Source organism: Drosophila tropicalis, unplaced genomic scaffold (assembly GCF_018151085.1).
Source record: "Drosophila tropicalis isolate 14030-0801.00 unplaced genomic scaffold, ASM1815108v1 contig_593, whole genome shotgun sequence".
NCBI classification, from domain to species: Eukaryota; Metazoa; Arthropoda; class Insecta; order Diptera; family Drosophilidae; genus Drosophila; species Drosophila tropicalis.
Window position 1 is genome coordinate 18256785 of NW_027173070.1, and position 23638 is coordinate 18280422.

Genomic DNA, 23638 nt, shown 5'->3' on the forward strand with positions numbered 1-23638 from the left:
GCAAAAAATAAAGAGAGAAAATTGAATCGATTTTAGTTTCAGTTTTGGTTTTGGTTTTCTTCATTTTCATTTTTGTTGTTGAGTTATTTGGGTTTTTGTGTAATAAGTTGAAGAGTATTATGTGTGTGTGTGTGTGGTGTGTGTTGGGGGAGGAGGCATTGGCTCAAAAATAAATAAAAAGTGAACCAGGTTTACATAACATTGACCCAAGAGGCAACCAGCGGGGCAACAACCAACCGTCTAAGCCAATAAACAAGTTTTATTCATTTCTTTTCTTGCCTAAATGCGATTTGGCCAATGCATTTCTTGGCCCACGCAAATTTTTGTTTCTTGTATTTTTTTTCACTATGACATTTACTCTATGGTTTCGCCTATCCCCCCTTCCTTTGCTATGGAAATTTCAAGATGATGACCAAATGGGCATGGGTGCCCCCTACTCTGAAAAATACTCAAGTGTTTAATGCATAATTATAGTTGGATCTGAGAGGCTCTTAGAACTGGAACTGGTATGTCGGCGGGGTGGCGTTGTGGCGTCTCCAGCACTAGCCGCAGGGAAAGGAAAGGAGAGAGCGAAAATAAGAAGAAGAAAAAATATATATTCTCTAGCCTCTCTGGGATGAAAAACTTGATTCTGGTTTTGGTTGACAAAACCCCCTAGAGAAACAGGCTTCGACTTCAATTCGATTGGGAGGGGAGCACCTAGAGCGAAAGAGAGCGAGAGAGAGGTGGAGGTGAAGGTGGTGGAGTGGTGTGCCGTGGAGAGGGCAAAGTACGTTTTGAAGATAAATCTATAAGTGCAATGACATTTGCTTTAGCCCTGCTTCTGCTGCCAGCTTTTCCCTTGCCAGACGAGAAAATGTTTAGAAATTTAATCTTAAATTCTCAAAAATTAACTAATTTCTATTTGCTATGCTTAGAAGTAGGTTTTAATTATTCTACAGTCCCAAACTTGATGGAAGCTCCAAGGAATGCTCCTTGTTTTCTAAAGATTTTCCAAAGAATGTGTAGGGAATTTCGTAAAGAGATGTCCTTTTCATTAAGGAAACGCAAAAATGTCAAGGATTAAAAACATTTTTAAACTGAATTTCTTAACTTTTTCCCTGACAATCTCTTCAAAACTCAGATGAAGTAAGAAAGCTCCCTAAAAGGTTTAAAATTTGATTCTGTCGAAGTAGACATCAAGGATAACAATTCCTTTAAGGAATGACAGCACTTCTGAATAGTAATGAAGTTTTACAAGGCGCATTAATGTCAAGATTAGCCCCAAAAACTAATAAAATATTCCCTAAATAGTTGTTTAAATTAAAAGATTGGAATATCAAATATGACAAAATTATGTCAAAATAAGTTTGTGACTTTATTAAATAGAATTCCCATTATTAATTAATAATGATATGACAAGCCGAATAAAAAATTTTATAGCTTGACCTCTGACAACAATTTACGACAAATAAATTGAAACTTTTAACTACTCGAAAAGCTATAAAAATATTTAATGAAAAATATTGTAAAGATTTTCGGTTTCTAATTAACATATATTTGTTGAAAAAAAGCTTTATTTAAGATTATTTGTAATTCCAAACAATATGCAGATTATAATGGGAATTGTAAGTGCATTTTTAATGGCTTTTTTTACTGCATTTCCGTAATAATGACTGCTACTTAATTTCACTTTACTGAGTTTCAGTTTTGAACAACAATAATAATCAATGACATTTGCCCTAACCTTCAGTTGCACTTTCCTGCCCTTTGGCCATAACATTTCTTTATGATTTTTTAGTTTTTTTTTCTTTTTTTTTTTGGAGGCATGTGAAAGCTTTTTTTCCCGGACAACTCTCCTCCCCGTGGCTTGCTTTTGTGTTCATTATAACAATTTATTGTTAATTATTTCGGTCCCTGAGGTAGAATTTATGAAAATCTCACAATCAGAGAGACGCACTATAGCTTCCAGCTAATAGTTTTCCTCTCTGTCTCTCCCCCCTGTCTGTCGCTCTCTGTAGCTGTCTCTGTCTGTCGACATTATGTTGTTTTATTGCTTGAAAAGCGAAATTAGACACTTTTGCTGGTCTAGGCAGACTTTTTGTGGACACTCACAAGCATTGAACAAAACTCAAACAAAATCTGAACAACATCGAAATGCAAAATGACAAAAATATGCGGAAAACATTTTTTTAAACAAAGTGGCGCCAGTGGAAAATGGGCACAACCTCTCCATCTCGCTCACACACAATCTAGCAGCCACCTCAGTTGACAGTTGCCACCCCAGTTACTCCCCCCAATTTGGTGGTCCCCTCCTTCCATATTATACAGAACGAGTTATTCAGGCCCAATCACATCGATTGCAATTTGCAGGGTCAGAACGATCTCTCACAGCCGTTGGAGGCAAGAATCGCAAAGTCTATAAAGCCACTTGAAAATTTGTCACCTCCAACCAACCCATATAGGAAATTGTCCACTCTATGATTTATTAAGCCAATGAATCTACATATATATATAAATGACTAAAGTTGATTCATAGCATAAAATGTTAGCTAAGCCATCTATGTAGTTATCTATCAAGTGTTACTCTATGTAAAGACAAATCGATTAAAGCTAATTAAATCAAATGATTTTCGTTTTGAGTTCAAAATGCAAATAAAACGTGTAACTATTTATAATTATAAGTTTCTTTAAAACAATATTTAAGAATAAAGAATATACATTCGATTCTCTTTAACTTTTACGAACTTGTCAAATTCTTAATCAACTTAACGGACCAACAGAAACAACTTATCTGTTACTAAATAATTATTAATAAATTTTCAAATTATTATCGTTTCAGATATCTAATATAACAGGTAAGTTTTTATATTAACTTACAAGGCAAAAGCTTTTAATTGGAAATATTGTTAATGATACAAATAACTAGCCAATTAAATCACTTATATAGTTGCTCTAACTTATCTTCAATAAAGTTATTAAGTAAAGCTCAAACTAAGACTCAAAAAGTATTAATATTTCATTAATTACAACTTAAATGGAAACAATACATATAGAAGAATGAACGTTACAATCTTTTATATCTACAAATTGAGATATCATATATATAATGACCTCAAGAGTTTCCGAAATTTCATGCTCAATAGTCTTGAAAAGAAACCTAAAAGAAACATTTGCCACAGTCTCTCCAATATAGATAGTTGATTATTTAGTTATATTGTATAAATATATGAAGACGAAACAATGGGAGACCATATAATTCCTTTATTGTTCTCTTTTTCATACTGAACATCTCACTAACTCATAAGAGGGCCCTCAAATTGTGTGTGTGTGTGTGTGTGTGTATGAGTGTGTGTGTTTTAGGTCTTATCATGCCTCAAGGCATCTGCATGCGGCGTAGGTGGCCTTAGACTTGGAATGGAATTTAGATTTCTTTACGGATTTGTGAGTGTGTGTGAGTGTGTAAAAGAGTTGTCAAAGATTGATATGTCAGATACAACACCACTCGTACACCTCCTCCTCTACCCCCTGTAACATTTCGGTCTAAAAGGTTTGTCATAAATTTAGCTAACAAGCGTAACACAAAAAAAATATCTACAAGACGGATTCCGGAATCCGGTAAAGAAAATATAAACACAAGTATGAATGGAAATTGTTACCTGCCGCCTAACTATGTTATGATTATGGCTACATAGGTAAATTTACCTGAGAAAGAGCTACCTCCTAGGTGTTGGCAAGGCTGCCAACTCATTATAATTTTGTCAATTCTCACACAGGTAGCGAAAAAAAAGATGAAACGAAACGAAATGGCACTAGTGAAAAGGTGAAGATCATTTCAAGCTGAGAAAAAACCAACTAGAGCAAAGAGAAAAGAAAGAGTGGTGGTAGGAGAGTGAGAGAGAGAGAGAGAGACGCATAAATTTACAATTAAATTTAATTCGTTTGCTGGATTTCCGCAACAACAAAAACAACAACTGCAAAAAGGGCCGAGTGCAACTGCAGCAAGTTCAACGTCTTCTTTAGTGCTGCTTGTGGCCGCTGCTCACATGGCTTGAAGCAATAACAAAAAAGCAATGGGAAATCAGATTCCCAAGCTGCACTTCTTGGTACACCCACACCCACACACAAGCACACTCTTACACACACACACACACAATGGTATATTTCAGCCTGCTGCAATCTTTGAATTCGCATTTTGAAACTACATTTGGTTTACTTTGGTTTTCGACGCGTTTTTCGGCATTTCTTTATCTTCTTCTTCTTCTAGGTTTTTATGATCTTTTGTCAACGCTTCAAAACCCGCGCCCCGACTACCTGTGCTCCCTTTACTTTACTTCCGCACATTTAAACAGCAGGATGCGGATTTATTCTTGAGATTTGTTTTTTCCACAATTTGGAAACTGCGAAGGTCGTTGGCTTATTCCATACAAGGTTAATACAATGCTTATCAAAAAGAGAGTAGAGAAAGAGATAGAGAGAGAGATGGAGAGAAAGAGATGCTTTCCACATAAGTTGAAACAATTTCAAGTAAATATATATTTTTATATAGCAACAAAGTGTCACAAATATTTACTTAGCACATTCCCCAAAGCACTTTACTTTCTGTTCTCTGGAAAATAAAAATTGTAAAAAAAAAAAAACAATTCATAACAGAAGAAAGCTAACATGAAAAATTCCCCAACGACAGATAGAGAAAGAAAGATATGAACTAGCAGCTGATATGAAATTGTGTAAGGTGCTAGTTGAGTTCTCTGCGGAATGTTGTTTAAGATTATCATTCAATTAGTGAATGAATGTAAGAATGATATAATTAAATGATTTCAAGGTAGAGTAAATGGAGGCATATCCTAAAAACCAGAAACCATGACAGCTGGAATAATAAGGTACCTACATATATCTGTCCTGTTATAACCTTTCTGATAACACAAATATATTCATTCTTCAAATAAATATCAATAATTCTTTACAAGACTTTCTTTGAAGAATTCATTTGTTCCTTCCTAAAAGAATAACATTTTAATGTGATGATAATTTAAGTGACGGAGGATGTATGGGAAAAATTCGAATGGGAATTTGGTTTACCTAGTTTTTTTTTAATAATAGGCGCTGAATCATATCTAATTTTTGGCGGATTTTTATAAAACTTGTATAATTTGACAGAAAATTTAATTTACTTTCATATGTTGATCAAGAAAAATGTATTTTAACTTAAATTGGTATCGTAAAACGGCGTCAAACCAACCGACCTCAAGAATATAACATATAACAACCCAAAATTTCGACTGGGCCTTTTGGTTTTAAGTACTGAGGCTAAATTGAACATTTTTGGTATGCAGTTTATCTTAGATTACCTAGATCTACAACTTCTTCAAAGAATTCACATGTCTAAATATAATATTAAAGATTTTGGAGAGATTGGGCTAAACTAAACTATTGACCGATTATTGGGTGGGGGCTTTTTGTTCAAACGCACCTGTAAAAAAAACGTCGAAAGCTGTCATGACAATAATTACGGGACATCATCTAAATACAATATCCATCAAATAACTGAACAAATTACTTCATTAAACGTCTTGAGAGCCGAGAAAATCAAATTCAAAGTTAAAAAAAAAAAAAAGGGGGGGGCTAACCTACTGACCACCACTGTATATAGTGTCTAGGGTAAGTATTTAGGAGCTACTGTAAATTTTGTTCATTTTAACATTATTATTTAAGGAATATTGACAATTTCTAAGGAATATCTTAAGTATTTCATACTGTTTTACACAATTTACGATTCAAATTTTCTCTATCTAGAAATTGGTTCTTTAGAAATTTGTATGTCACTTGTACAAAGGTCCATTAAAATAAGGAAGAAAGGAGAGTTATAGGATTTGGTTTTTAAGGAACAAATTTTATTTAAATTTTACTTTTTATTGTAGTTAAATATAAAGTACTTTGAATACAATTTCCTACCAACTATTTTGGATTTCTGTCACAAATCACTTTACAATCTTAAGTCGCTTTAAGTAAAAAGAAAAGTGATTTGCAATCAAATAGTTTCAATAAAAAGTCTAAACCTTAGAGTTTCACTTTAGGCAAGTCATATTTTGGGAAACAAAACCATTCCAACATAAGTATCTAAGACTTTTAGCCAAATCATTCTACCATTTAATCTTCTACTTAAGTTGTCTTCAAGTTTATTTCAATGAACTGGCAAATTTTCTTTGGAACTAGTGCGATTATCTCTCTCTGTCTCTTTCTAGAGATATATTTGCTTAGCTGCTTACACATTTTTTTGTTTTTTCGTTCACTTAAATAGACACAAACAAAAATATGCGCAATTTGTGTTTTAGTGAAAAAAATTCATTAACTAGCTTAGTTTCTGAGCAATTTACAACTTGGATAAATTCCGTTTGAGTTACTGAGAAGAACTTGAAATGAAATCGAAATAAAAAAAACCAAGTTTCTGTTTCTGTTACAGTTAAATTTTGGCTCTCTGTTTGTACTACCTAATTGTGACAGATAAGATTAAAAATTTTAGACTTAGCCGGTAACAAAAGCGATAAGATAAAGAGAAATAGAGATACACGAAGAGAGAAAAACCAGAGAGACGGAGAGGGAGACAAACTGGTTGCCAATGAAGCTTGACACAAATGGTGAGATACAATTCCAATTCCATCAAATATGGCAAGGTCGTTGTGTCTATAGTCAGCGTTTTAATTAAATAGATCTTTATCTTTATTTCCACCAATTGAAAGCACTTGTAATTTAATCAATCCGTGGAGTTCAAAAACATCCAAATATATGCACATACAAATATATCGCCCCCGTTCTATATACTCTATATATGAATGCCCCGTTGAGTGTATTGAACTCAAATTTCTTATTGCTGTCGCCTCACCGTCTCGCTCCTCCCCCACAGAAAGTCGAGCAAACAAGTTTAGTTTGAAAATGCTGATGCTATGCGAGAATGTCGGATGGCTTTGACAATGGAAACCCTAGGCCTCCTAACTATCTACCCTTTTACCTCCCTTTCTCCCACTCAACTCTAACAATCATCCCATACAAAACGAAAAACAAAAAATGTATTTGTGTTTATCATTCGTTATCAGTCCATAGTTTTAACGTAATTGTAATATGTAGGTACTTCTAACTGAATATATTCTTCTATTATTTAACTCGAGTTGTATCTCTTTAGATGTAATCTCCTTACAGCGGGGCGCCACATTATATAATTCCTTTAAATATAAATTTCTAAACGCCTTGCAATAGAATGATGCTAAAGTTATATATACCCTATATAGTTTTATGGTCCAGTTAGCAGTAGAGAAATGTAACAAACTATAATCGTATAAGGTAATGACTAATAAAAATTCATAAAAAATTTCATTTGCAAATAAAATTTGCCTTGTTCACTTTGTTTAAATTCGATTAGCACTTTTTTCAATATTTTTTGTTTAAGTTTTTTTTTTTTGATTACTTTCGAAATCTGGTGAATATTTTGCCTTATATTTTTATTCAAAGATTTAATAAATGGTTAAACTTTATTTCCAAATTTCATTCTACTAAAAAGTTAACTATAGTTTCTTACGATTGTTTCCAGAATGAAAATTAGCTCATTATTTTTACAGTTGTTTTCAAAAATATGTTTATTTTTGAAATTTTCTTTAAACTATGTGAAATTTTCTTGAATTTTCTAAAACTACTTTCTATGTTCTATCCTTATTTTCGATAAAAATCAATATAAGTCTAGAAAAATTAGCATCTTTGGTTAAAAAGAGATTTATTTGTACATTTTTTTTAGAAATTCGATACATCAAATTCTAAACTACAAAATTTAGAAAGAAAATTGAAAATTTTTTTACAATTTGTAACCAACAATAAAAAAACTTGTTCAGATTTTAGGGGGAAAAAAAATAGTAATATGTTTTTGGTCTAATAATTTGAATAAACATTTAGAAAATGAAGAAAATAAAATAGAATTGCTATGACTGTCTTTATTCTTTAGACAAACTAAAAAACATGAAAAATGTCTCGTTATCTTGGTCTTCTTATGTTTGAACCTAAATAAACTTCTTCTAATCAATTAAACGCTTTAGTTTTGGAAAAAACCATTTAAAATGTGGCCAAACAATAAATGAGAATTGTTTGTGCCAACATTTGTTCTGTCCATATTGGCCTTTGGCTTTGTATCTTTGGCTACATGTTTATCCCCTCGTCTTGTGGCTTGAGTTTGGGTCTCTGTTTAGTTGGGGGATGCATTTCTCTCTCGTTGTTTGTGCATTTTAATTATGTTTATTTAGTCACACTATCGTCAGGCGCCACTAATAAAACTAAGCTAAAAACCACGTACTAACCCAAGCTCTCTTCTAAAGTGTATAAAAAAACACGACAAATGCAATGAAAAAATACTAAAAAGTTGGCTAGTCAGAAGAAGATGCTTAGAAAAAAAAACAACAAAAAAAACATAGGAAAAATGGCAAGCGCCAAAAAAAATATATATATATATATAAACTGGTTGGGAAAATTCCGTTTTTGTTGTAGTTGGTGGTAGCAGGAATTGAAGTTAAACTTGTTGCTGGTCAAGATGAAGATGCAACCAAACAAAAAGAACCAAAAGAAATATATATATCTGCATAAACATATATATATATATATTTTCTATAAACTGAAGGTTGAGATGCTTGGATTTTGGCTTGTTGGAGTTTCATTTTTTCGTTGCTTTTTCGTTGTTGTTTTTGTTTTTGGCTTTTTGAGGTTTAAACAATTCTTGTGTAATCTTTGAGGCACATTTTTTTTACACTTTGCTTTTTGCGTGCTTTTTCACCAAAAAATAAAGTTTTAAATTCTTTTTTTTTCGTTGCTCTTTTTTTTTTGTTGTGTAAATTTTGATGTGTTTAAAAAACACTCACAGAAAAAACACCCGCACCACAAATACACACACACACACACACGGAGAGATAAACACACACGCACACAGAGTCGCAAGGCTAAGCGGGGTCTAACCAGAAAAAATCAACGCGGGGCGGTCGGTCGGACGGTTAAAGGTTTTCTGACTTCTTTTCAGATTTCTTTCACCGTTTTGCGTCGTCGTTCGATTTCTTCTGACTGACTGACTGAACGAGGCGAGAGCTAAATTGAGACTGAGACTGAGACTCTCCGATCGAGAGAAGCAGCTAAGGCAAAGCTCATAAAAGAATTGCGAAAATGCTTGGCCTCAGTCAGCACAAGCCACGTTAACAGGAGAGCGAGCCACACACACACACACACATAGAGAGAGAGAAAGAGAGCCAGAGTGTGTGCATCTGACTTTACCTGAGTGCGGTGCGCTCTATGTGTGTGCGTGTGTGTGTGTGAGCGGCGTGCGCCTTATCGGTGTATATGAATACCCAGTGGAAATCAAGTACTAGTTATATCATTATACGATTTATATATTTCGTTTTGTTTTTTTAAGGAAATATCATAAGATTTTTGACTTTGGGATTGTTTTTTATAGTTATATAGTTAAAGAAACTGTTATACTTATATATACATATATACAGAAGATTCCATGTGGTATTTCTAGACTAGATAAAGACGAGTTCAACTATAAACGAATGTTCGCCTTTTCTTTTTCTTTTTAAGTGTCGCATACAATTTGGGTTAATATCCTATGTTGAAATCTATAATTGCTCCTAAAAGTAGGCAGTTCTTATAACGAGATTAATGAAGTTTTGTTAAATTAGTTCTAAGCACCATTTCATAGTGACAGAAATATTTGTTTACTTGGGTAATGTGTATTTGGAGTTTACTTCTTTCCAAATAAATGATTTTACAATATCTGATAATATAATATTTAAATTTATGTATATATTTTTTCATTTTAAGAGTAGAGAGAGTTTTTTTTTGCTGACTCCCGTATTCGTAGTAATGATATTACGAAATATTAGGTGCAAGCTCAGAAATTACTTTCATTTATTATTATTGGAAAACGTCATTACTTAATCTTATTTTATCTTTGTTTAACTAACTTTTGAACTCTCTTATCCCAATTATATTGTAAATAAAAGTAATTTAGAGTAGAAATGATTTTAAGAGCGTTTTTTTAAAACTTATGCTTCAAAAACTATTAGAATCCTGAAGGAACTCATCTGGAAGAAATTTTTGGAAATTATGACGCACCGTTTTATTAAGAAAACGACGTATAACAACCGCCCCATTTGTTAACCAAGTCGTCTTGTATTTTCCCCGGCATTTCTCAGAAATTTTAGTGATTCTTTTGAAAGTTTCATAATCTTTGTCTATATTCCAAATTTTTAAACATTATATATTTAGCTTGATCTAAAAACTTCTGTTATCGGTTGGTACTGTATTAGAAAAACTATATTCACATTTCGTTAACTGGAATATCAGGAAAAGTGAACCACATATGCATTTCCCTAAGTTATTCCCGTCGAACTCCGACTGGGGTATAAAAAAAAACCCCAGTTGGAAATTTGGCAGCTGCTAGGCAAAACACACACACACATACACATAAACGTGTGTGTTGTGGGAGAGGAAAGGCACACAACAAACTGAAATGCATTCTGAGGCGGACTAATGGGGGTCGCACACTCTGTTGCTTCTTATCAAGAGACTCGAGTCGGAAAGCAAACAGGTATGAGGAGTACGGCGAATATACTTAAATTATTAGTAGGTATTTTTTGTTGTATGTTATTTATTTAATATAGAAAAAAAAGTCACTTATCTAGCAATAACTCAGTGAGACAGAGAGAGAATACAAGAGAGAACACGAAAGGCCGCACTCTCTCCCACTGGTTCTCTCTTTCTCTGTCTTGCGCTCTGTGAATTTCAGAACCTGTTGCTGTTGCTTGCTTGCTTGCTGTCCAGTTCTTGCAAATGGTTGAAGTATGTAGAAACCTAAGCAAAAGAAGAAGAAGAAGCAGAGCAAGGTAGAAAAACTGAAGCCAAGAACCTGTTGCGGCAAAAAGGCGAAAAAACACACACACACACGCACACAGAGAAGAGACACCGCGAGAGAGAAAACGTGTGGCAAGATACAAAAGAAATTGTAGCTAAAAGGATGAGCTCAAAAAGCAACAGCGAAAGAGATGAACAAAAAAAAAAAATAAACGGCTGATAAGCAAGGCCGTTCATTTGGTGATTCACTTGAAATACAAAAAAAAAAAAAAAAACAAAAAAATACAGAACTGAAAAATTGATTTATGTCTTGTTTGCACTTTTGATTTTCAAACCAGAAGGAGACCACCCGCATAGCCTTAAACCGAACTTGAACCCTCCAGGAGAAGATATTGATATATTTTCGGTACACTCACATACATACATATGTATATATTAACCGTTAAATCGAAAGCTTCATAATATTTAACAACCAGGTGCTAATGAAGGTAAATTTATCGTTCCGGTTCTTTTTGGCTTCTTCTTTTACTTTTTTTTTGCAGATTTAACGGTACTAAACGAAAGGTTGGTCAAGCGAATGCAAATATTTATATTTAGATAGATAGATATAGTATTTCAATAGAACAAAAGCCTAATTTCTAAACAGTTGCCAGAATCCAATCAATATATGTATTCAGATTCTAATGAATTAACCACTCCAGTTCATTAACCGATTTTGCCGGCGATAGGGCAGAATGTGGCTGTAATCTGTCTCTGTTGTTGTTAACTACACTTGCCAATTAATCATCACTTTTATATCAACCAATTTTTTCGTAATATATTTTTGGCAAGAGAAGAAACAAGTTTCACGTGTGTTTGCATGTGTGTGTGTGTGTAGGGGAGATGAAGAAGCTTGGAATGTGCCGCGACTATCAATCAATTTGTTGTTTTTGCCCTTCCCCGCCTTTCGATCTATTGTCCCATAGGCTATTACCAAATCTCTATAGGACCGGCTTGACTTTCCATAGGAAAAGCCCCAGAAACATACAAAATATCAGTTGAAGGTTAGCCGGACTTGCATGTGTGTGTGTGTGTCCATTTGTACGTGGGGGGTGGGGGGTTACGGAACACACCCAGCTCAGGTTTTCAGAGTTCCCCCCGATCTTGATATGGATTTTTCAAAAAAAGAGACCTATTTAACGTGGGAATCAACTACAAAATACGTACTTGGCCCTTAAATGCAAAAAGAAAAAGGCCACAAATCAATGTAATAATACTCAACACACACACACACACACACACACACACACACACCACTCCATATACTATTCATATGACTAGGGAGCGGCGCAGGTCTCCATGTGAGTTGCATTTCAATTGGCATCAGCTTTTATAGCTCCTCCATATGGCAGAAAATTTGCATAGTATGAGGGTGGAGGCAGAGAGAAGCAGTGAGACGCAATCGTCTCTGTAGAGGAATGACTTTGCCCGGCATGCCAATGGTATTATGACATACATTTCAATTTTCTCAGATAAAGATGCCCCAACTGCATGTATTTTTAAAAAGATGCAACAAAAGAAAATGACGACCAAGCATACCATCTGACCGACCCACCGACCGACAGACCGACCGACCGACCGCCCGTCCGATCTGTCCCAATTGGACGACATTTTGTGTGTGTGGCCAAAAATGAAGTTCCGCCATTTGGGGTCCAAATGATGATGTAAACATCGAAAGCAGATACAATACAGAAATTTATCTCTAATGTTTGGCACAGTAAAGATTTGCTAAAAGGAACTAAATTTTAAATCTATTAAAACTAAGACGCATCAGATATTATCTCAATTCTTTTAAGGCAAAACAAAGGTTCGTTTAAGTCAAGTTTATAAAAGGTTTTTGAAATGGATTTTTGTTAGTTTCTCTGATTAATTTAGAGAAAAAATACTTTTAAATATTAAGTAAAATTATTCACATTATTTCGATGCATCATATATTATACTTACACTGGTTAAGAACTAAACATAATCTGTTCAAAAATGTTTAATATGTTCGGGGTTTAAAGGTAAATTAGTTGAAAGATTAGAAAATCAATTCTAAAGTCTCTAAAAATATTTGAAATAAGTTTCGGGATATTGTTTATTTCAATCGTTCGACTTGAATTAAGGCTGTTCATTCAAAAGGTGTTCAGAACTAACGATTAGCAGTTTCCTGATTGATTGTGATTAGAGGATCGGCGATGTGGAATCTTTAAACAACGTATTTGAAGTATATATTGGGACCTAATGAAGATCAATACTTTTAAAATAGTAATTTAAATTGCCCTTGGTTGGGAGAAATTAGATCAGCGATGTTTGTAAGCAATCTTGAAGCAACATGACTCTTTGACCAGACTTTTATCTTAACGAATGGCTACTGTAAGGGGGTTTAAGTTTGAGGGAGCCTCAATAAGTGAAGATCGACAGCTCTCTGTCCTATAACCTGGCGGCGGTATTTGCTACGGGCCATGACTCGACTGTCGGCTGGTGGCTGCTGTTGCTGCTGCTCTACCTGCTTATATGCTTCAGTTTGTCAGTTTGCCAGTCGTCCAGTAATTGGATTTGCGCGCTTGTGCGTAACTATAAATCACACACACACACACACAAATAGAGAGACACACATAGAGCTAAGAGCAGGGACAACCGGTTTGATAGCCAAGTCAAGTCACCCGCTGCAAAGACTATGAGCTGGAGGAGACGGCAACCCATAAAGCTCTTCCCCCTCTCCCACTCACGACTCTTGGCCCCTGTTAACTATTTGTAAAGTGACCAAAACGGTAACAACAACAACAACAAAAATAATAACAATATCTGGACAACATTTTTTCACATTTTTCATTTCGGTTTGGTCTTCTTTTTTTTTTTTCCAACATAATTGTTTTATAAAGAATATAAGTAGGCATAATTATGCTAGTGCAACCTGAAAAGGTTGAATCCATCCGTACTGGGATATAAACAAAAAATTTACATGACACAGGTTTCTCGTGTGTCGTGTGAAAATTATAAATGGCACCTCGCCAAGTTCATATGTCATTATAAAGAAAGTCGGGGCTAGGGACCGAATTGAGGAAGAGGGTTCAGACCTTAGTTATAATTTAGTTTATTTACTAACTGCTTCTTGGAAAACTTGACTTTAGTTTTTAGTCTTTTGGTCGTGTTGTAAGTGCTGGAGTTTACTATGTTTTTGATTTATTCAACTTGTGAACGGATGTTTTTATTGTTGTATTGCAAATCTAAATGGCCTATTCTAACTAAAAATTGTTATTTATGTGGGGTTGTAAATTTTTTTGTGTGTGGTCTCGCCATCAGGCAGGCAAGCCCCACATGTTGAGTTGAACTTTCGGAATGAACTTGTAAGTGCAGAATTTCCTTGAAATTGACTTTTATTTCACAAGGAAGGACGTTTGGGTTGAAGTATCAAGTTACAAAAACAAAAATGGAAAAAAAAGAAACTAAGAGCATAAAGAATGAAAGTTAATACCCGCACAGCCATCTGGCGGTGAAACGTTATTTAAATGAACCGCCAACTGTGTGAATTTTAAAGCGATTTTACAGTCTGGCAACTCTAGAAAACGATAACATCAAGCTACAGGTAAAACTAACTAAAAGATTAACTTAGTTAGAAAAGTTGACAAATTAATAGATCATTAAACTTTTTAAGGATATAAGTTGTTTAATTTGAAAATTGAGTTATTTCTTATGATATTTCATAGAATTCAGAGATTTGGGAAGTTGAGAAGTTCTTTTAAGTACAAACAAGTCTTCAAAACCCGTTCTTCAAATGGAATTGTTTTTATCTTAAATATAATTCTCTTACACATCTAATATTCTTTAAAAATCATTTGATTAAAATCAATTTTAAGTTTTTTAAAACTTTTAATCAATCCTGAAACTGAAAAATATTCGGATATTAGATTTTTGTTATTTATTTTGGAGTTTTTGCAAATTTAAATATGAATCTTCAACTTCTGAAATTCGTTTTATTTTTTTATCATGATTCTGGTCTTGATTCATTAAAAATCTGCTTGACATCCAGAGGGCTAAATATTTACGTCAATTAAAGAAAATATTGAGTTGTTCAGCATATTTTAGTTACTTAAGGCTTATCCAAAGAGTTGCGTTCATTATAATGTGTCTAGACTGTAGCGAGTTTCGTTCTTTTGGAACCAGTTCCATTGCCAGTGATAAGCAACAGCTGAGCGAACAATCAACAGTTGATTTCCCACAAACAAAGAGAATGTGAAAAGAAAACGGGAACAACTAAATAGTAACCCGCATAGACAAAAAGAAGTGAAAAGACCCCACCCAGTCCACTGCTGAACCAAAATGCACTCCGGTCAGAGCCAGACTCATGTCCAGGGCAAGGAGAAGATATTCAGGAGTTGGTCGGGCATCAGTGAAATCACCATAATCAAAGAGGCAAGTCGGCGTAAATCAGGACAGCAACAATTAACATTAATGCTGATTCTATTGATTCGATTAGGTAGCCACCAAAGGGGAACATATTGATTTCTGTTTGGAATATTGGTCACAGAAGCGTAAGATTCCCCTGCAAGAGTATCGTCATTATTTCTTTGATGTCGTCCAGGCGTATGTTCAGCGATTGCTCTCCGAGCGTCTTGTATGTAAGGCTGAAAATGTTCTACGCAATGTGGAAAGAGATGTGAAATGCTTCTTCTACCAATATGCCTGCGAGTGTCAGGATGAGGAACTCTCTGAGTTTGTTCTCGACCATTTGAGAAGCAAGGAACCTCAGCTATATGAACAGGAAGAGCCTGTCCTGACCTACTATTGGTCTCTGGTCCAACAGTTACGCGAATGCAGTTCTTTAATGACCCGGCATAAGGTTCAGATTCCACGTTTAAATATCGAGGCCTTAATGTCTTTACCGGAAGAGTCATTGCAACTGCTTTTGGTTGAACTTTACTTTGCCAATGGCAATGATACTCTTCTAGTGGAGCTCAACAAGGAGCTAGTGTGGCAGCATCTGGTTGATAATCAACTAATGGATAAACTTCTTAAATGGCTCACTTGTCGCCAGAGAGCAGGGGCTGAGGTTCAAGAAGAGTCTGTCCCATCCAAGTTGGAGCAATGTTTTGAGTCTTGGCCCATTGATGCATCCATGTATGATTATGGCGTGGAGCAATTGAAGCAACCCTGTGAAGTTTTGCGTAATTTTTTTGCCAAGGCTGGTTACTTCTTTGACGATGAATCCTCGAATATTTCTACACAGCTACGTCGCCTATGCACCATGGGTTGTCTTCAGGACAAAGAGCATGCGGATTGGCTATGCCAACAGCCCTTGGCCAAGTATTTATTCGAGCGTGGCTATTATAGACTTCTTTTGATGGATTGCGTACCCACCGTGGCTCTGGAACAACTAGCAAATAGTCAAAGTGAACTCGGGCCACTACTCGCATTAATTGTCGACCTCAAGAAGCATCCATTAAACCAAACTGAAGGATTTCAACTGGTAAGATTTGATGAAAAACTCTTGCCGAGCTCTTTTCTATTGTCCTATAACCAATTGTAGATAGCCCGCAGTGTTCAGACATATTTAGAGGAAACCCATCATGGAGTAGAACCCTTAGAAGAGCATCCACTTTTGACATTCTATGATTTCTTAACTCAAGAACCCAGTATAGGTCTGCTGGAGGGTTTCCTGACCTCAACCAGTCTGAGTCGAGTGCCTTATCTCAAGTCTTTATCTGCGAGATTTGATCATGGACCAACAGGTCATCCCTCAGGAGTCCCAACGCCTCACGAACTCTTCCGTAAATTCAAAAATATCAATCTGGAAGCTCATAGTTCGGAATTGTGGTCTTTCTCGAATGCTCGCTTGAGCCAGCGTTATGCCAGAAAATCTCAACTGAATTATACCCATTATATAAAGCAACAAAGAAGTGCCTATGCGGTTTACTATTTGATAACCGAACAGCTGCAGTTATATGGCCAAATAACACGGGCTCAATTGTATCATGCCTGTGAAACGGTCACCCAGTTGGCTCTACGAAATGCGGGAGATGCTGATCTGGTCACTCATTGTGTGGCCTGCTGTGAGATGTTGGGTTTCGATACACAACTTTTGAGAAGTTTTCTTTTGCTACAACGTCAACTGAATAGCAAATGCCAAGTGGAGAATGTTAGCTACTCGGAAATGCTTTGCCATTGGGATGAGCAAATTGTGAAGCAATTGATAGACCAGCCCGAAGAATTCCCCTTGGAATTGTATCAATCTCTCATATGTCTGGCTAATCGCAATGGTTTAGATAAATTTCCGAACAATTTGCTTAAATATTATGCCTCACGAGATGATTGGTGGCCTTTGCTATTAATTTTTCAATATTTTGATTTACCTTTGAGTGAACTAAAAAAACTTTTAGGTCACTTTAAGACTAATTCTTTGGGTCTTCATATGCTTCAAGCTCTTAGCTATGATTGTCCTCCTTTCTCCACTACGACAAGTCATCATCACCATCATCATCATCATCACAAGAGAAATTTCAGGCGTACAGAGCAGAATACAGCTTCATCACAAGAGACTTTGACCAATTCCTCTCAAAGCTCAAATCAGGATGCTGGAAATTTATCACAAGGAATCAGAGAGCAATCTCTGGCATGTAATAATCAAGATCTATTTGCCATTCTGCTAACGAGCTCCACTAATAATCTGCCCGATCTGGAGCCAATCGAGAATATTGGAAAATTCATGGACATGATGCATATTCAAAATCCACAATGCACTTGGCTGAATCTATTGAAAAATTGTGTAAATTATGAAATGCCTATTTTGGCGGTGCTGGCCACCACTCTAAGTGAGCAGAATCGCGACTGGTGTTGGCTGGTCTGGCTGGCTGTTACGAGTGGTCAATGGGGAACCTTGGTACAAGATGCTCATCTCTCCTTAAAGGAAAGTAACTCATCAAAATTGATATGGTCACTGGTGCGAGGAGCTGTCTACAGAGGTCAGGTCAATGCTTTGCTGCATAGTTTCATTATATTTCAAACGGTGAGTGAACTCTTGATGGGCTTGACAAATAAATTCCCCAAGTTTCACTTCTTCTAGGACTCCAAGTTTACACATCTCTGCCGATTTCTGCATTTGACCAGTCACAAGGAGGACTTTAGTGACTCAACCATTGACGAGTTGCGACAGTTTTTCTATTACTTAAGTCAGGATCGGGTTTGTTTGCCTTTGTGCCCTCTACAGCCGCGTAAATTGTTGATGAAGAGTTCCATTAACCTGCTCCTCACACAATTGGAAAACAACTTCGATTGCATTCTGCAACAAGAAAAATTTCTTAATTGCATTTGCCGCTCAGATGTGGGTGATATATGTGATCTTTTGGATTTCTGTCTCTTGGATAAGGTCTTTGCTGTGTCCGCTAAATGGATGAGACAGTTTTCCATTGATTTGGAGCAACTTGTAAGTCGTGACAGTCCTGAATATCGAAGGCTGGTGGAGAATTTAACTGAGGTCAAGGCCTATGAAGAGGCTTTAGAGGTGGCCTCAATGCTTCAACTGCCTCTAAATGATATTGTCTATGGCAAATGGCTAGATGAACTGGATAGGGGAGAGTTGCGTCCCCATGTGGAGTATGAAAGAGAGATTGAGAAACATTTCTTGCCTCCAGCCATATTGGTTAACTTCCTCCTACAAGCAGCCAATGGAACATCGGGTCTTAAGCGTTATGATCTACTCAAAAGCTGCCTCAGTGTCATCAAGCAACACCATTTATTTCCGAATGAATCCTTTGATAGAGATCAAATTGAATATGATATGACGTGGAGTTATCTGGAGCTAGCCGAAGATGAATTGCCATCAATCAAAATCTATTATTCCGAATATTTTGAGCAAATAATGCTTAAAGAACGATGTGTACTATATAAATCATTTGCGGAACTGAAAGAACTGGCTGGCATCGATGATCTTAGTATTGCCAACAAATCCAAGTTAACCCAAGAGATGGAAAATCGTTTAAATGAACTCCTAAATACTCTACTCGACGAAGGAGACATTGTGGAGGCTCTGCGGCTGCAGGAACTATTCGAATTTCGACCCAATGATCTGCGTTTTATAGTCTTTGCCATGGCTCTAGCAGAGGGTATGACCACCGTAAGCACTTTGGCCATTAAAGAGCGTCAACTGCTGAGTGAGGTGGAGAAAAGTGCATTTCCCAAATTCAATAGAATCACTCTGAATCAGAGATGTGCCAGTGATTTATCAGATAGTCTATCCGATGCCGTCGAGTTCGAAGAGATTCCAGCCAAAGAGAAGCAACAGACATTGGATACCCTTCTGGGCATATGTTCAAAGCTAAAACATGGCGTAGAACTGGGAAGACGCATTGTTTTGGCCTATAGAGCAGCCATGTACTTGGATAAAGAGTATATGGATGTCTTGCGTACCAAAGATGCCGCAATATTGCTGAAAAGTGCTGCCGAAGAGGATTGCTTGCAGCGTCTCTTAGTTGTGAGTGATATTCACATATCGACTAGAATGACACCTTTGGAAATCGCTGAAAGTTTGGCCCTAGAGCTAACCACATGCATAGTTCGGCCACGTTTCTATATTTTGGAAGTGCCAAGAAACACCTTACGAAATGCCAATCTCTGGGGTCATAATATAGATCGTGACTTTCATTTATTCCTAGAACTGGCCCCGAATACCACTCTCCTTGGCAACTGTTTAATGGATTATTGTGATGCCTTGAAATCCTACAGAAGATATCAGGATAACAAGCCCTATGAGGAGAGTGAGGCCTTTGAACGTCTGTCACAGATCATATCACGCTATGGCATACCGAAATCCGTTAATGCTGGACCACAAGTCTTATCGCATAAGAAACATAATCAAATATATGTGGAACTACTGATAAAGGCCCATCTATGCTTTGTGCATGAGTGCTCCATGGAGGGCATTGCAAATGTGCTGCAGCGAGCCAAACACTTGAATAGCCAATTAACCAAGGCCAGATCTTGGTCGCTGATTGTACGTCTACTTATCGGCATTGCCCGGTATAGAGAAATGTATTACTGTTTCGATGCCCTTATAGACAATGATCAGTTTGAATCTCTACTCGGACAATTCGATGATGATCAGAAGCTGGGACTTCGCCAGGCCATCTTAAGCTATTTGCGTGAATATCAACCTAATAACGGCAAGGAACTGCTACGATTGGCTGCCCTGCATTTTCTCATGTACAAAGAGCTGGCCGAGATGTGGGCCCAAGATGGTCAGGAGCTGATAACACGTATACGTCAACAATACGAACAGGCAGGCAAACTCAAATGTTGCAGCGATGTGCAGAGTTTACTTCAACGGGCCATGGAGAACTTTAGCCATTCCACAGAGAATTATTTATTGGATAACAAATTGCTTTTGGCCCAACAGAATGTAGCCAAGGCAGAGTTAATGGCGATGCAATTGGACCTATGTAGCAATCATGGGGACAAAAGAAATTCTACAAATATGAACACTTCAAGTACGCCAATTTGTCCGAGTGTTCTTGGCGTGGAAACAAGGGAACATTTTCGCGACTTGGTCAATACACATTTAAGGTGAGAACTGAAAAAATGAAAAAGTCCTGGAAAATCTAATCTAATTTTCATTTAGTGTGCCACAATCATTGATATTAAGTCGAGCCTATGGCTACGATCTCAATTGGAGTGAGGCATTGCTGTGTCATTTTGTTATCCTTCAAAGGGGAAACTATCTTAAAGAGTACCTCTGTCATCAAGTCATTAATGATGACATTATTGAACAAGCTGTGAAGGGGTATGGGTTAATGGCTTATAAACTATAGTCAGACAAAACTAACAATCTATTCCTCGTTCTCTCTAGATACTTGCTACAATCCTCTCAAGGTGCAGTTTTAAGTCGCCAACAGGAAGAACAATCTTTCGGTCAATTGGTTAATTTAATCAAATCGGTCACTCTCAAATACAAATTGGCCTCCATGCTGGGCTTAAAGACTATTGTGATGTCTCTGATTAATGATTCGACGGTTTATTATCTGCGTGACACGAATTTCGGACGCAAGGAATTCTCTAATATAGTCGATTCGTGACACATTTGGCCAGGCCTACACCTCAAGCCAAACCACATAGAATTCATTTTAATATAGATATACATTATACAAAAAAGTGATGACATTAGGCGATTTATATTAATTGTCAATTTTGTCACTAATAGGTGTAACCGATTAGCCTTAAGTATTTTAATCCACCTTAACGAAGTGGGGAAACTATAAAGTTCTTCGGAACGAATTTCTAGTATACCTTTGCAGAAACCAAAAAAAATCAATCTAATATTTCATCAAATGCTTTAATATACTTAAAAAGGAACTTCTATAAGAACACTATACATTTCAATCATAAAAAAAAAGTTTAAATTCATTGATATTTAGGTAAAAGTAAAATAAATGGCAATCTTGGGATTTCTTTATTGGTGGATCTTCAAATTCGTCATCAAAGTGCTTTACAAAATAATTATGGCAATGTTAATTGAACGTCTTACTGACAAAAGTTCGTCATAAATAATAAATAAAATTCAAGGAATTCGTAAAACAATTTTTGTCATTTTGAGTATAAATAGATTTCTATTGATTGAATATTGAAAATGTTCTTCTGTTGTTCAACAAATACCCTAACCAACAATTTTATACTCATTTTTATCAATTTTATTTTGGCCTAATTTTTTTTTTTCTGGCTTTTGTTTCAAACTTTTCGTCGTCAAAGTGGAAGCGTGTGAAAGAATACAAAGTATTGCAGAACTCAAAGTTTTCAAGTTATATTTGTTCAGTGGTAATTGGAGTTTTTGCAGTCGCTAGGTGACGAACTGACATATTCTTGAATCTGTTACCAACTTATCAATCCTAACTATTACTACTAAATTCCAAAATCCAGACAAGAGTGCGAAACTAATTCGAAATTCATTCATATATCAGCACAAATTACAGAACAACTGTATGTGCTTTAATAATAATAAGTGCAACGGATTAGGATAGATTAACTTTGTTTTAAAATGAAAAGATCTCTCAAAAAACTGTGAATTTTTGTCAAATTATATTTCAGAAGTATATTTCAGTTTTAATGGAGTTCTATTCAGTTAAACAGCAAACAATTTGATTACCATTTTAATTATGGTTAATCAACCAGTTGGTTTAGGCTATTGTGAACTTTCATCACAAAGGCAGCCTGGCTTACACCTAGCCCAAGTGCAACCAAGAGAGCGGAAACGAATACAAATTTCATCTTTGGAGTTTAACGAACGATAACCAAAAGTTTTCTTTATATAGCAAAACTGTTTTATTCTTATAAGTAAAACGGATTAGTGTAACTTATTTTGATCGACTGTAACGAAATGGTGAAAATGTCAAGGTCTTATGTATTCTACAAAATTATAAAGTTTATTGAGATATTTTAAGACGCCTTTATATAACTCCATCTACAATACAGGAAAACACAATAATGTAGGAATGCGACAATGTTTCATTGACTGCTACTCATTTATTTGAATTTCTTTTGGTAGTTTATTACCATTAGAATGGTGGTTAATTATCAAGTTGGGCCGGGGAATTCCAACCGTAATAAATTAACCCAGCCTGGCTTACATCCAGTCAAATTGCAACCAACAAATCCACGGCCAGTTTGAAAGGTCAGAAACAGATTAATTATATGTTAATGCTTGATATTAACTACATCATTTTACAGCTTTATACAATTTTATTGAATTTATTTATGATTAATCATCAAGTTGGGCTAAGCTATTCTTAGTATGATAAAAAACTGCTGCCTGGCTTACACCCAGGCAAAGTCCAATTACGAGAGCGGAAACCAATAAGAAATTCATCTTCACAGATTAAACAACAATCAACAAAAAATTTCCTTTATATAGCAAATCTTTTTCCGAAACGGCTTTCGTCAATTATTTTGCTCAACTGTGACGAAACGGTGAAAATGTCAAGGTCTCTAGGGCAAATCTTCGCAGAAGACGGAAATGAATCAAAGTTATATCTTTAGAATATTTTAAGGTGTTTTTACAAGACCTTGTACATATTTGGTTTATTTTGGTTTAGGTAGACTTTTTCTATACATATGACTATCTTTTAATGACTTCCTCTAATTTAGTACTACAATGTCAGATAGATAGTATTATGTCGTTTTGAAACCAATGATTGGGCTGACTTTGGGAATTCCAATACCAAAAATCAAAGCAAGCCAGGCTTACATCCAGCTAAAGTTGAACTTATAGCCCGGAATTTTATCTTAAAAGATTTATAGACAATAAAGAAACCAATTTCTGTCCATGTCCTTTTAAAATAGGTTAAAAATGTTAGTCCGTTAACATAAAAAAAAATCTCAAGTGCGTAAGTGATTTGCACAAAATAGTGCCAATTTTTAGTAAAGTTTCCCCAGAAAGCAAATAAAATAATTTACAAACTTATTCCTGATTAAATTTATTTAAATTCTGTTTTGTATGATTTTCATTTCATATTTCATTGAAACCTAGATGTAACCAAATGAAAAAGTGGTATGAAAAAATCAAAATAATTGTTAACTAAAACACAATAAATTAGTGAGAAATGTTTTATTAACTGGAGGTTCGTCCTTCAACAGTTTCTTTACATGTATTGATTATTTCTTATCTTCAAGATCGGACAAGGCTCCCCATTGATAGTACACTTCTGAGGCCTGGCTCATACCCAGACAAAGTGCAACGAATAGACCAAGAACAAATCCGCAATTCATCTTAATAGAA

General features: G+C 35.7%; 2 protein-coding genes across 6 annotated transcripts in view; one reads left to right on the plus strand and one right to left on the minus strand.

Moving 5' to 3' along the window:
* Shrm (Shroom) overlaps positions 1–9064 on the minus strand; it is a 61330-nt gene extending 52266 nt beyond the window's left edge. For 4 of the 5 annotated variants that reach the window (XM_068289353.1, XM_068289355.1, XM_068289352.1 and 1 more), the window contains exon 1: positions 8874–9064. The gene's annotated coding sequence lies outside the window, so the exon portion shown is untranslated. The remainder of the gene's footprint in view (positions 1–8873) is intronic. The other variant, XM_068289354.1, reaches the window with a different exon arrangement.
* Positions 9065–15083: 6019 nt separating this feature from the next.
* On the plus strand, positions 15084–21447 carry LOC137577072 (spatacsin). Its single transcript, XM_068290451.1, has 6 exons — positions 15084–15298; positions 15363–16348; positions 16409–17884; positions 17942–20436; positions 20492–20653; positions 20720–21447. The coding sequence occupies exons 1-6, from the start codon at positions 15202–15204 to the stop codon at positions 20943–20945; spliced, it is 5442 nt and encodes a 1813-aa protein (XP_068146552.1). The 5' UTR covers positions 15084–15201; the 3' UTR covers positions 20946–21447.
* Positions 21448–23638: the final 2191 nt, after the last annotated feature.